At 39.6% G+C, this 14,148-nt stretch overlaps 1 protein-coding gene across 3 annotated transcripts in view; it reads left to right on the forward strand.

The window, feature by feature from the left end:
• Positions 1 to 14,148, forward strand: part of arhgap36 (Rho GTPase activating protein 36) — a 75,059-nt gene that overhangs the window by 22,664 nt on the left and 38,247 nt on the right. For 2 of the 3 annotated variants that reach the window (XM_034149969.1, XM_034149970.1), the window contains exon 2: positions 13,397 to 13,553. In XM_034149969.1, coding sequence (XP_034005860.1) covers positions 13,397 to 13,553 — 157 coding nt within the window. Of the gene's footprint in view, positions 1 to 113; positions 240 to 13,396; positions 13,554 to 14,148 lie in introns of those variants that run through there. The other variant, XM_034149971.1, reaches the window with a different exon arrangement.

The raw sequence follows: 14,148 nt of genomic DNA on the forward strand, positions 1-14,148 counted from the left end.
TCAGCTCCTGGAAATAAAGTCAGTATGCTCCTCCTCCCCCTCCCCCTCCTCCTCCTACTCTCTCTTAATCTACCTCCCTCCCTCTTTCTCTCACTCACTCAGAGCTGCTGCTGCTCTCATTCAGCTCAGAGATGCATTTGAGTGTCTGAACAAATTCTGGATAAACAAACCTGAGGAATTTGCAACGACTGATTTGAGGGGATTTTAATTTTTAAAGAGGAAGTGACACCCCAACACAGGTACAGTGTGTGAGTGTGTGTTTGTATGTGTGTGTGAAGTGCACTTAAATGCAGGTGTTATCTGTCTGCTGTGTGGTTCTTACAGCTGCCATGTGTTGCATTCACTGTCAAAAAGAAGTGAATGGAGGAGGTTTGAAGTGCAAGTCTGAAACTGAGCTCTACAGAAATATAGCCTGCAGTGTTCAGGCTGTGCAGCAGAGAATACTTTAGTGACATTAGTGATTTATGGTGCTAAATGTCACTGAATTTAAAGCATTTCTGGATCAACACTAAAGAAACAATGGTAAGAGTTCAAGATACATTTTGAAGTTAGAACACTTAGAAAAGGTTCATTCATTCCCACAAAGTGTTTTCTTGGATGTGAAACAAGATGTATTTGTTTATGTCTGTCTGCAGCAGATGTCTTTTAAAAGCTTTTGGACCTCTAGGTGCGCTCTTGGTTAAAATAAAGTGAGTGCATAAAATCGTTATTAGGAAAGTTTACGCAGGAATCTTGGATCTCACGCTCCCTAAAGCTAAAATGTCACATATCTTGCCAAAAATGTAGTTTATAAGAGTTGTTTACAGATTAACGGTTGCTTATACTGAGTGGAAGTAGATCAGGATAGTTGTGACACATGAACATTTAGGGAAACACTTAATACAAGTCAGAATTTCTTGCTTTTGTTGTTGGAACATCCTTTGAAATCTACCATATACACACTACACATATACATAGGTGTTTTGGCATCACCCCACATACCTACTGCCCTGTGTGTGTGTGTGTGTGTGTGTGTGTGTGTGTGTGTGTGTGTGTGTGTGTGTGTGTGTGTGTGTGTGTGTGTGTGTGTGTGTGTGTGTGTGTGTGTGTGTGTGTGTGTGTGTGTGTGTGTGTGTGTGTGTGTGTGTGTGTGTTTACAAGTTTAGTAGTGACACGATACTGCTTCTTTAGCTCTGCCAAGGGACCTGTGCTCCCTGCTGTTTACGTGCTTGTGTGTGTCGTCATTGTTGGCCTGAATGAGTAAGCACCTTTCCACACTAATGCTTTGGAGGCTCAGCGTTGATGTGTTTTTCCTAACGAGGCCGACCGCGGCTCCTGATTAATGAATGAAAACAAAACGTGGAGCTGAATAATGTTCCTTCATTAGAGACAATCAGGGCGCCACGGCAGGAATTGAGCACATTATTTATGTGAAAAACTGAAAAAAACATAATGAATTTGAGAAATCACTATAGAGCGGGGTTGACGACACGCAATCCAGAGCAATAAGCAGCCGAAGGTTTTCAGTCAAAAAATGTAATTTATTAACAAAAAAAGTATTGACTTAAATAGTCTCAAAATAACATTTGAATTAATGTAATGTAAACTGGGAAACTTTATCTCGGCCCTATTGTTCTTATTTTCAGGTGTATATCAGTATGTAGTGTCTCTACTTTAAAGAGTCGTCTCCTGCTGATGTTCAGGTGTATATCAGTATGTAGTGTCTCTACTTTAAAGAGTCCTCTCCTGCTGATGTTCAGGTGTATATCAGTATGTCGTGTCTCTACTTTAAAGAGTCCTCTCCTGCTGATGTTCAGGTGTATATCAGTATGTAGTGTCTCTACTTTAAAGAGTCGTCTCCTGCTGATGTTCAGGTGTATATCAGTATGTAGTGTCTCTACTTTAAAGAGTCCTCTCCTGCTGATGTTCAGGTGTATATCAGTATGTAGTGTCTCTACTTTAAAGAGTCGTCTCCTGCTGATGTTCAGGTGTATATCAGTATGTAGTGTCTCTACTTTAAAGAGTCGTCTCCTGCTGATGTTCAGGTGTATATCAGTATGTAGTGTCTCTACTTTAAAGAGTCCTCTCCTGCTGATGTTCAGGTGTATATCAGTATGTCGTGTCTCTACTTTAAAGAGTCCTCTCCTGCTGATGTTCAGGTGTATATCAGTATGTAGTGTCTCTACTTTAAAGAGTCGTCTCCTGCTGATGTTCAGGTGTATATCAGTATGTAGTGTCTCTACTTTAAAGAGTCCTCTCCTGCTGATGTTCAGGTGTATATCAGTATGTAGTGTCTCTACTTTAAAGAGTCGTCTCCTGCTGATGTTCAGGTGTATATCAGTATGTAGTGTCTCTTACTTTAAAGAGTCCTCTCCTGCTGATGTTCAGGTGTATATCAGTATGTAGTGTCTCTCTACTTTAAAAGAGTCCTCTCCTGCTGATGTTCAGGTGTATATCAGTATGTAGTGTCCTCTACTTTAAAGAGTCCTCTCCTGCTGATGTTCAGGTGTATATCAGTATGTAGTGTCTCTACTTTAAAGAGTCCTCTCCTGCTGATGTTCAGGTGTATATCAGTATGTAGTGTCTCTACTTTAAAGAGTCGTCTCCTGCTGATGTTCAGGTGTATATCAGTATGTAGTGTCTCTACTTTAAAGAGTCCTCTCCTGCTGATGTTCAGGTGTATATCAGTATGTAGTGTCTCTACTTTAAAGAGTCCTCTCCTGCTGATGTTCAGGTGTATATCAGTATGTAGTGTCTCTACTTTAAAGAGTCCTCTCCTGCTGATGTTCAGGTGTATATCAGTATGTAGTGTCTCTACTTTAAAGAGTCCTCTCCTGCTGATGTTCAGGTGTATATCAGTATGTAGTGTCTCTACTTTAAAGAGTCCTCTCCTGCTGATGTTCAGGTGTATATCAGTATGTAGTGTCTCTACTTTAAAGAGTCCTCTCCTGCTGATGTTCAGGTGTATATCAGTATGTAGTGTCTCTACTTTAAAGAGTCCTCTCCTGCTGATGTTCAGGTGTATATCAGTATGTAGTGTCTCTACTGGGACATGTCTCCATGCTTTAATGTTCAAAAAGCTCTTTATTTTTCTCATACTGCCTGTGCTGCAGCACCTCTTTTCACCCTCTGTCTGAAACCAGAGCCCAGTCTGCTCTGATTGGTTAGCTTGCCGGCTCTGTTGGGATTGGTCAACTGCTTAGAGATGTCCCGCCCCTTAGCCTATCACGTACAATGTGATGGAGCGCTCGCCAATAGAAGCAAAAGTGATACAGATTGATGTCACTATGTTGGAGTGTTGGAGAGAAACTCACAGGGTAGACCATTTTCATGCACTAACACGTATATAACACACACTACAGGAAAGGTAAAACCCGAAAAATCAGAATAGAGCTAAGTCAAAACGACCAGAAAGCAAAAGAAGACTTTAAGTGCTGATGGGGAAAAAGGATAATATCACAGTTTCTGCTCCAGTGGTTTATCTTTACTCTGATGCAGAGTCTGTATAAAGAGCTGAGTGTCAACGTATTGTACGTCATCAACGAAGCAGTAAAAGCCTCCAGGGCAGCAAGAGGAAGTGTTTGGAACTGGGAAAACATGGTGAATGCTGGGAAATCCGTTTCCCCAGAGAACAAAGTACTCTGTGTGACTTCCTACTAAGAGATTACGACAGTTTCTTAAGTTTAAGGGTCATTTTTGGACTAAGAAGTGGAGAAATTGTCGTGTATAATCATTGTATCACCATTAAAAAAAACGAAATGGTTCCATTGAGTGTTAACTTAATGATGGTGTTAATATGAATAAGGATGCTGTTTATGTCTTTTATTCAACTGTATGTAATCTTTGAGAAATATAGATCAATATATAAATTGAAACTCCTTCAAAATTGCCTCATAAGGACAAAATATTCTATATGTCTCCTAGAAAATGAATCTTAAACTACTAAGTCTTACAGAAAATAGGTTTTATAGACATGAATGTTTCCCTTATTTAAATGTCTTATCATGATCATGGAGTAATATGTGTAATACAAGTATTTACCAAATCCCAAAATGTTCACTTACGCTGATTTATTTTACCTACAATTCACTAAAAGCAACTAAGGCATTACATTAGATGTCATTTGTTAGACGCTTTTATCCAAAGCGACTTACATACATTCAGTACTGTGGACAATCCCCACAGGAGCAATTTGGGGTGAAGTGTCTCAGGGACACAACGACATGCTGGGACTCGAACTTGCTACCCCCTGATTCCAAGTCTAGCACACCAACCACTGAGCCACAGCCTCCCATGGCCTGATTTAAACTCAAGTTAAAGGCGACAGGACATGTTTACAATATAAACAGTCTACTGAAACTATAATCTTTCTTATCTAAAGTGCTTATGTTGCCTAAACAGAAACAAACAAGGGGCTCACGATGCAAACACATCTGTAATGTCAAAGAAAGTCCTGAACGCTTTCAACACCAACGACCCTCAAATCAACCTAATCCAGGCGTTACCTCACACATAATACGGAAAATTACTATTATATAAATGTTATTTCTGGCAAAGGATTCCCAGCATCGATAATATCCGTAATGAGCTTCAGATGAAATAATTACTGCTTTTTATAGCTTTTGTTTTAGAGCAGCGTATCAGTCGCTCTCTCATTTGCACTGAACTGAACTTTCGGCACCAGTCCTAAATTGGTTTGAATCCTACTTAAAGTACAGAAACAACTTGGTTTCTATAGGTAAATGCACATCTGAGTTGACAAATATGACATGTGGGGTTCCTCAAGGCTCCATCCTGGGGCCTCTTCTCTTTAACCTCTACATGCTACCACTGGCTCAGATAATGAAAAACAACAAAATAAGTTGTAAGAGGTGAGGGCAAGATGAAAGACTGAGGTTAATAATGAAACGCGAACAAATGAATATTCACGTTCACCTGATGGAGAGGTGAGGAAGAAATGCAAACAGAGAGAAGGGAAGGAAATAAGTCGTAGAGGCAGAGAGAGATTTGAAAAAGGTAAAAAAAGTCAATGGGCTTTTGTGTAGAGGAGATAAGGAGTGGAAGTAAAAAATAAGAACAACATCTGGTAGCTATAGTACATTTGAGTTTATCCCTTCATCAGATATGAAAGTACACAACACACATGCAAACAATCTTCTTTCTGTTGCACACATTAACACAATTTCTCGCTTAATAATACCATTTTATTTTATACTTTTCTTCATTAAAAGCGGCACAAAGACATCACGGTGCAGGATGAAAGCATGTGTTCTCTGTGTGGTTCAGTTCGTCCCTGATTGTAATTACTCCTCCGGTAAATGTCTTAAACTAACTGTTGTTCTAACTTTAATTTACCAAATGATGTGTGGCATTCCTCTGTTCAGATCTCATCTCAATCCCATTTATTCTGAGACGATAAGCCACGAATAACATCTGGAAATGGTGAAAAAAAACATGGCGATGCATTCAATAGAGTCATAGCATTGCACTTGGAAGATTTACCACATCTTGTAGTATCCTTACAATAAGACTACCCTTATAAAGGATTCATAAAGGGTTTATAAGTAGGTTATGAATTAGGTTGTAAACACTTTATTAATCATTAAGAACAATTTATAAACCAGTTCTATACATCAACACAGGCTCACTATTTGGCAAGATGACTAAGCCTTATATTGGCTACTTAGCGAGAATCAACTCAGTGAGCAACAGATACCAAGGATGCTGGCTGATGAAGAAGACGAAGTAAGCTAAGTAGCCAATATAAGACTTAGTAATCTTGCCAAATAGTGAGCCCACATTTATCTGTACTGCTAAGTCTTATATTGGCTACCTAGCTTACTTCGTCTTCTTCATCAGCCAGCATCCTTGGTATCTGTTGTTCACTGAGTTGATTCCCCCCCCTTCCATCTTGATGTTTCTTGGCATCTCTTTATGACCATTTATTTACGAGTTACTAACATTTATAGTTGCCAAAAGGGAGCCTTATTGTAAAGTGTAAAACACATCACCATTTTTAATAAGTTACTACCATTTCTAATAAGGCTTAGCAGTACAGATAAATGTGGGTTCACTATTTGGCAAGCAACCGGTCACAGTCGCCCTGTTTATCTCATGTCTTATAAAAGCTTATTAATGATTTATAAAGTGTTCACAACCTGATTAATAAATGAATTACAAACTATTCGTAAACCCTTTATAAGGGTAGTCAATACAAATTTTCGAAAATCAATACAAACGGACGTCTGTTTTTTATTATATGTGTATGAAACGTACATTTTAGAAACAATAGCGTCTTTGATTTCATGAAGTAGTTGAAATTGTTTTTGTTCTTCATACCCCATTTCCTAATTGTTCCTGTATGGTTTGTCTGTCATGTGGTTTGAATGGTTTCCCTTCCTGCTTCGTAGAATAGACTACATTGATAATTGGGCATCCAAAATGGATCGGGGTCTGTTCCTCGATTGTTGAATGTCTGACAGTCAATGCAAGATGGTCACCAATTTTGGAAAACCAGCCAAATGTGGTCAAATCCTCAATCCTTGTTGTTATCTTCATGACATTTCCTTGACATTAACAAACACTTTATGTTGACGCCGCCGCAAACCACATACGCAGTTCAATGTGGAGCCATCTTGGTGATTTACGGTTTCAAATATCTGCAATATTTCCACCACAAAAATGAGCAAAACAGAGACCAAACAACACTGTACAAAGCGCATTATCCACAGTGGAGCAAATCGGGCGTATGAGAGTGACTCAGCGTTTACTGACCCTCAGGACCAATGATTAAACTCCTATAATGTGATCACAGGGTCTGAAAACAGGGGAGACATTGACAGATAAATCAATATGATGTGGGGAACACTCATCACAGTTAATGAGACGCTTGATGATCTCAGTTTTTCTCACTGGGTCAAACATACAGATTATAGCCTCTTGATAGTTTGCAGCAAGACAGTTGTATTGACTTATTATCTCCAAAGATGCTGAAAAGATCTTTACCGTGCATTTGAAAAGTCAATTTCCCTTCATTCCCAACTACGGAGATGACCCCATTCTCTTAAAATATTAGTTTATATCAAGGTTTGGGTTGGGAGGGTTATTTTAAAGAGGCCATATTGTGCTTTTTGGGGGTTTCCCTTTCCTATCGTGTGTCCTATAGGTTTTGGTGCATGTAAATGGTCTGTAGAGGCTACATAGTGACATCCCTATGTAACACTTGCACTTCTATTGGCTAGCGCTCCAACACATTGTACGTGAAACAGAACAATATAACCATAGAAAAGAAGATACTTGAGACTCGTTTCATTTGATGTTTTGAGTGTTTTAAAGTGTTTTTTTTATCCGCATATGTTTCGTAAAATATACCAATCTTCATTATAAAACGTACTGTAACATTGTAATGGTGCTAGTCAAACCCATTTGTCCTTATGTACCAGTAATCTAATTGTCTTTATGTAACTGCAAAGGAATACAGTTACCTTTTTCACGGTATTCTGATTACATTAAGCCGGATTTGGAGACGTAGAAGGAGCAGTGAAATATCAAATTGGAGTACTTTCTTCGACACAAATATGCACATCTGTTGCAGAGAAAGATAATTTAAACTGGATAATGTAAAGGTTTACTTTCTGTATATAGACTGAGCATGAGTCACGACACTTATCCTAAATGTCACGTCCTCCCCTCGACATTTCACACGACAACCGTTGTTTTTTCCACTGTTTTCTTCGAGGCATTGTACGTCTCTGCGGGCGACTTCCCTCCAGTTTCACCGCAGCACAATGCTCTGCTTACGTTTAGCATTAAGGCCGGAGCAATTTCCTCCAATCAGACCGTGCAGTGTGGTCTGAGGACGGCTCAATTATAGACACACACATGTGGAAGTAGACAGAGGAGGGCAGTCTTTGCAAATCGCTGTGAAAGGTTACCATGCTAGGATGAATGAAGTGAAGGTTAAGATGTGGCTTGAGGCTGTTTGTTATGTGAAGATGGATTATATACTTTAAAGGCCTGCACATACGTATGGTTTGTCATCTTAAGTTACTTTAAAAAGCTTTAAGGAGGTGTTTTCAATGGTTCCTTTAAGGTCAGACTATGACTTTTGAAACTACGTATGCGTCTTTTTATATGAGACACTGAATTCACAAACACCCGATGGTTACTGGCTAATGTTAGCATGATTTTAGTGAGTCAGTTTGCTGGTTTTATGACATGTGTCTTAAGGAATAGCAGTGTCCATTTGCAACTCACACACATAGGTCTTATCTGACATTTCTCAAAAACTATTACATGTATTTGCAAGTATCTTAAAGTATATTCATAGGGCCTGTAATGTAATGCACTTGATGGAGTGTCTTGCATGTTTTTCCTCATCATTGCTGTTAAAAAAAACAATAAAGCTTTAAACAATATGAAGATTATGTGCAAATATGCCGATTTTAAACCTTAACTCAAGGTGTCTGATCATTGTTTTGTTAACTTCTTCTTCAGAAACTCCTCTAGGCTCTACTCATGTGTTTTAATCGACCGTACAGATTTAATTTGCATCCATTCGTTGGAGCAGTAAGTGACATATGTTCCTTTATTTGGGACTTACAGGAGCCATATAGGAAATACACTGGGGAGCTAGGAGTGTCTTTTTTTGCAAGAGTCTGCAGAATGATGGATACAATGTATGAAAACATTTGAGACACAATTGTCACGCTAAAGGAAACAAGAAATCTGATTGATGTGCACTTTTTTGTCACTGTTGCATGATGTGTATATGGATGTGATGAATAAGGGAAGTGCAGAGGTGGAAAAAGAGATCCAGGGTCTGTCCCCAAAGTAGCAAATATCTGCCGAGTCATTTGTTATTCACGTCTGCCTTATTTCCTCAGGGTTTTTCCTCTTAGTTCTGAAGCCGTATAGAGGATCACGTGCTGCTTCGTTGAGTTTCCTGCACGTTGTACTCGGTCTGAGACGTTTCAATCGGGGCTCGATGCCAGCGACAGGAAACAGAGAGATTAGGGATCAATTCTGGCGTGAGAGTGCAGAACATGTATTAGACAAACACGATATTAACAGTAGTTAAAACAGCAGGAAGCACCTGCAGGATTCTTGGGAAATGTTGGGTATTTTATTTTCTAAAAATTGACATTGTTCAAGCTATTACTAACCGTTTGAATGTCTTAGTCCGAATTCCCAAGTAAAGACTTAGGATTGATTCTGACATTTCCAACTGTCCTAACAACAGTTTTACAAATCTAGACAATTATTAGTCAACACATAAGGAATAAAGTAGTGTTGGGGAAGAAGGAAGTGAGGAAGAGGGAGTAGAGGAGGAAGTGGGGGAAAGATAAAGAAGACATTAAGGATAGAAGAATGATGGTAGTGATTAAGGAAAGGGAACAAAGGTGACGAGGAAGGAAGGGAAAAGAGTGAATGCAGCCCCTCGGCGTCTCACTGTGTTTTGGATTCAGCCGATTTATTTTCATGCGTTTGTGCAAAATTCCTCAGACTCAATGTGCATGGTTTCTCAATGGCTTTCCACGCACGCACGCACGCACGCACGCACGTACGTACGCACGCACGCACGCACACACACACACACACACACACACACACACACACACACACACACACACACACACACACACACACACTCTCTCTCTCTGAGGGATTAGCTTTTCCCTAACCCTAACCAAGTCTTCACCCTAAAATTAATGATTCCACACACACACACACACACACACACACACACACACACACACACACACACACACACACACACACACACACACACACACACACACACACACACACACTCTCTCTCTGAGGGATTAGCCTTTCCCTAACCCTAACCAAGTCTTCACCCTAAAATTAATGATTCCCCCCCCCCCCCCCCCCCCCCCCCACACACACACACACACACACACACACACACACACACACACTAACACACAGAGATTAAAGCCAGATTTGTGTCTGACGGGGTGAAGTTGTGGTGAAACTCTACCTCAGATGTGGACTGTGTGTGTGTCTGCTTCTTAACTTGTGACCGCTGCCTCGCTCCATCACACACACACGCACGCACGCACACACACACACACACACACACACACACACACACACACACACACACACACACACACACACACACACACACACACACACACACACACACACACACACTCACCCTCTCACTCCGATAATCACTCCGCTTTGTTTCCCCCGTTTCCTCACCCTCTCTCAAAGCCTCTCGTTCTCTCTTTTGTCCGCTTCACTCCTGTTGTTCATTATTCACTCTGTCATTCTCACTCTCTCACTCTTACTGCTGTGTTATGGAGGAAGTATTTAGGTCTACTGTATATTTTCTACTTTTTAATGCTATTTTAATTCTATTTTGATATGTGCAATGCCTTGTTTTGTTTTGCTGTTTTTTTATACTGCTGCAACGCAAACATTTCCCAATTTGGGATCAATACTCTTATCCATCTTATAGGTGGAACCATCACATGTTATTACTTGGAAACTCATTAAAATGATCAAAATAGTCACCAATTATTTGTATTTAATTTCTTCTAATTGACTCATGGACTTATCATTTGAGCGTACACTTTGGTGCACTTTAATTTCTAACAAAACATCAGGATTTGTACACTTTTAACACTAGAACCGCCAGAGATTTTTTATACCTAAAACCGCCACCTGGGTCAAATTGACCCGCTATTAGAATGCATTGATTTTCAAGGTAAAATGTTCTTTTATTGAACAGAGAGTTTTGATCGCACAGGGATGAAACGTATACCAATATAATCTGTGGACTCTCAGGGCTCGACATTATAAATGGCCCGCTGGCCCGGAAGCATTATTTAGACACCGCGGCCAGCATAACGTACTTTCAACTCGCCCCACAGCTGTTTGCTGCGGAGCGGAGCGCAGCGCGAGCAGTCTCCCGTGAGCGGGAGCACACTCCTTCACTACAGACTGTCTCTATCTCTCTCTCTCTCTCTCTATCTATAACTATCTATCAATATATCTATCCATCTATCTCTCTCTCTCTCTCAATCTATCTCTCAATCTATAAGGAACCGCAGTAGACAAAAGGCGTTGCTATAGCAACACGTCATGTTTATATGAAAAGGGGTGGGGTCAATATGACCCGCTGGGCGGAAATAGGTATAAATGGCAATTTTTTGGGTGATTTCTTCAATCTGACTTCATATTGACAATTTTTAACAACAGAGGGTGGTACATAACACACTTTCAGGAAAAGTCACGGACTGGGAGACTTTAATATTTTATTGAAAAAAAGTTACATAAAAAATAAAACCGCCAACGGGGTCAAATTGACCCCGTTGGCGGTTCTAGTGTTAAACGTCATTTTTAAAGCAAGTTAAAGTACAATATCTCCCTCTGAAATGTAGTAGAGTAGAAGTTAGGTGGCATGGAAAGAAAAGACTCAACTTAAGCACCTTAAATGTTTACTTACTGTGCTAAAACAGTACGGGTCCATTTGAAGCCTCAGACAAAGTGTGTGTGGCTTCTGTAGCGGGGAAAACGTTAGCCTTTTTGATTAAAACAGAATGAGCTCCATTGGGAATCTGAATCAAGTCCAGCTCGATTTGATGATTCTCTGGATCTCCTCCAATCTAAGCAACTCCTCTGTCTGCAGACTAATGCATCCTCTCCTCTGTTTATTACAAGAACAGAGTCTTTCTCAAATAGAAATTACTTAGGAAAACATCGGCTAGTTTACACAACGTCCAACTGTCCACTTGGGAGCGTTTCAGAATGTTTTACAGGACTAACCATAGCTCCTTTTTATGTTTATTTGTATTGTATTTTTGGTGTTGCATGACAGCGTTTCAGCAGATTTCACAAGACCCCCGAGACCCTGCAGTAAACACTGGAGCATGGGAGTGTGAGCTGCACTTTCTAGCCTTTTTTTTTAAAAGCTTTGGACCTTTTCCCATTGTATTATTCAGCTAAAAGGACATGAATGGATTTAAACATGCGTCTAAAGATGGAATTTGCTGAAAAAGGCCGTGGCATATGATCACAATTGTACCGAAAAAGCACAGAAAGCTTGATTTTTAGAATATTTAATTACATAAGTGTCTACATTATGTGTGACATTTACATTTTAGCAACACATTTTTAAAGTTGTGGACCTTATCCCATTGTTGTCTTTAGCAAATATAACATGCATGGATGTAAACATGTGTCTAAAAATGTAAATGACTGAAAAAGGCCGTGGCATATGATCACAATTCTACTGAAAACGTACCGAAAGCTTGATTTTTTGAATATTAAATTACATAAGTGTCTACAGTACGTATGACATTTACATTTTAGCAAAAAAAAATTAAGCTTTGGACCTTATCCCATTGTACTTTTCAGCTAATAGAACATGAATGGATGTAAACATGTGTCTTTAGATGTCATTAACTGAAAAAGGCCGTGACATATGATCACAATTGTACCGGAAAAAGTACCGAAACATTGCTTTTTAGAACATTTCACTACATAAGTGTCTACAGTATGTGTGTCTGACTTCAATTCAAAGATGTAATGTCGTATGCACATAAGCTACTGTGTTGAAATGCCCGAGCTTAAAGAGAACAACGTGAGTACAGTTTTGGACAACAATTAACGCTTCTTGTTATCCAAGGTTTGAAGAAGGCATGCATTTTGGGTAAATAAAAACAAATAATGTATGAATGAATTATTACAAACTAAACCAAGGACTAAAACCTGATCTTAAAACCAAACAAGACCAGTGTTAATACAAGAACATAATATATAAAGTGACTGCACAATCAACATAGACGTATACAACAACAAGCATTTCATTGCGATAAAAGGGTAATTCAGGGATTTGCAAATACGTTTAAGACACCTGTAAGAGATGTTTAAAAGAACAAGAACATTCAAAATCAAAGCAGGAGCATCCGATCCATTATCCTAAATGTTAGTATTTGTCAACTCCAAGAACAATTAATCGAAAATGATAAGAATCCACTATTTTAGGAAAACTCAGTGGAGTGTAATGAAATGAAGGCGTTGAGAAAGACACATACATTATATTGCTTTATACACAAATCCGAATGATACTAACTCTCAGCTATACTGAGAGGAATAATGGTGAATGAATGAAGGTACTGAGTGTTGAGAAAGATATTACATTGCTTCATACATACTGTATATCTGAATGATTGTAAAGAGTAGCTATCAATAAATGCACGAGAGGAATAATGGTGACTACATGAACTCAAAACCTCCATCATTATGTCCCACAGTCTGACGTCACATATGAGAGAGAGTGGGAACTTGATGGTCTGTTGATAATGTTCCCTGATTTCCATGTTCTCCTTTAATGCTCTGGTTTCTGGTTGAATAACGTCCGATAATCATCCCTTTCTTCAAGGGGGACCACACGTGGGCCACCATGTTGGGCCAGAGCGTTCGTCTGCAGCCGGTTCCGATCCAGAGTCTGTCGGAGCTGGAGAGAGCCCGGCTGCAGGAAGTGGCTCTGTATCACCTGGAGGAGAGGGACCTGGAATTCAAGATCAGCATCCCCAAAGGTACGAGAACGTTTCCTCACTTCTGTACGTCCTCGTTACATTTTTGGGATTATTTGAAGCTAACGCAGAACTCGCCTACGAACTGTTGGGGACAGGGCGTTCAGTGCAACACAAAAACGTCCCAACTTGGGATCAATAAACTACTTGTTATCTTTCTTATCTTATCTTATCTGGAGATCCTTAATGCTGCTTCCCTGGACATCTTCAAGTCTTCATTAAAAACTCACCTGTTCTCCATGGCCTTTGCCCCCTAAACCATCACAGTCCCCCTGCTAACCCTAACCCTATTATTTGCCGCCCTTGTTTGTTTGTTTCAAACACTGATGTTAACCCCCGTCTCCTAAATGAACTCGGTCTATGTGAGTTTACAGAACTCAGTATATTCTCAGGTAAGGTATCGTGAGAAACACCTACTTACAATGCATCAAAACACACTTTGTGACATTTTAAGAGAAGTTTGTTTTCATTTCGATGCAGATAAAAGTTGGTTTTTTAGTAACACCGTAGATCAGGAGTTAACAGTAGCATCTTAATACGATTAAACATTTACCAAACTGTTGAGAAGAATTCAACGAAAAAACCCCAATATAAGAAG

The sequence above is a fragment of the Trematomus bernacchii genome, unplaced genomic scaffold (genome assembly GCF_902827165.1).
Source record: "Trematomus bernacchii unplaced genomic scaffold, fTreBer1.1, whole genome shotgun sequence".
Lineage (NCBI taxonomy): Eukaryota > Metazoa > Chordata > Actinopteri > Perciformes > Nototheniidae > Trematomus > Trematomus bernacchii.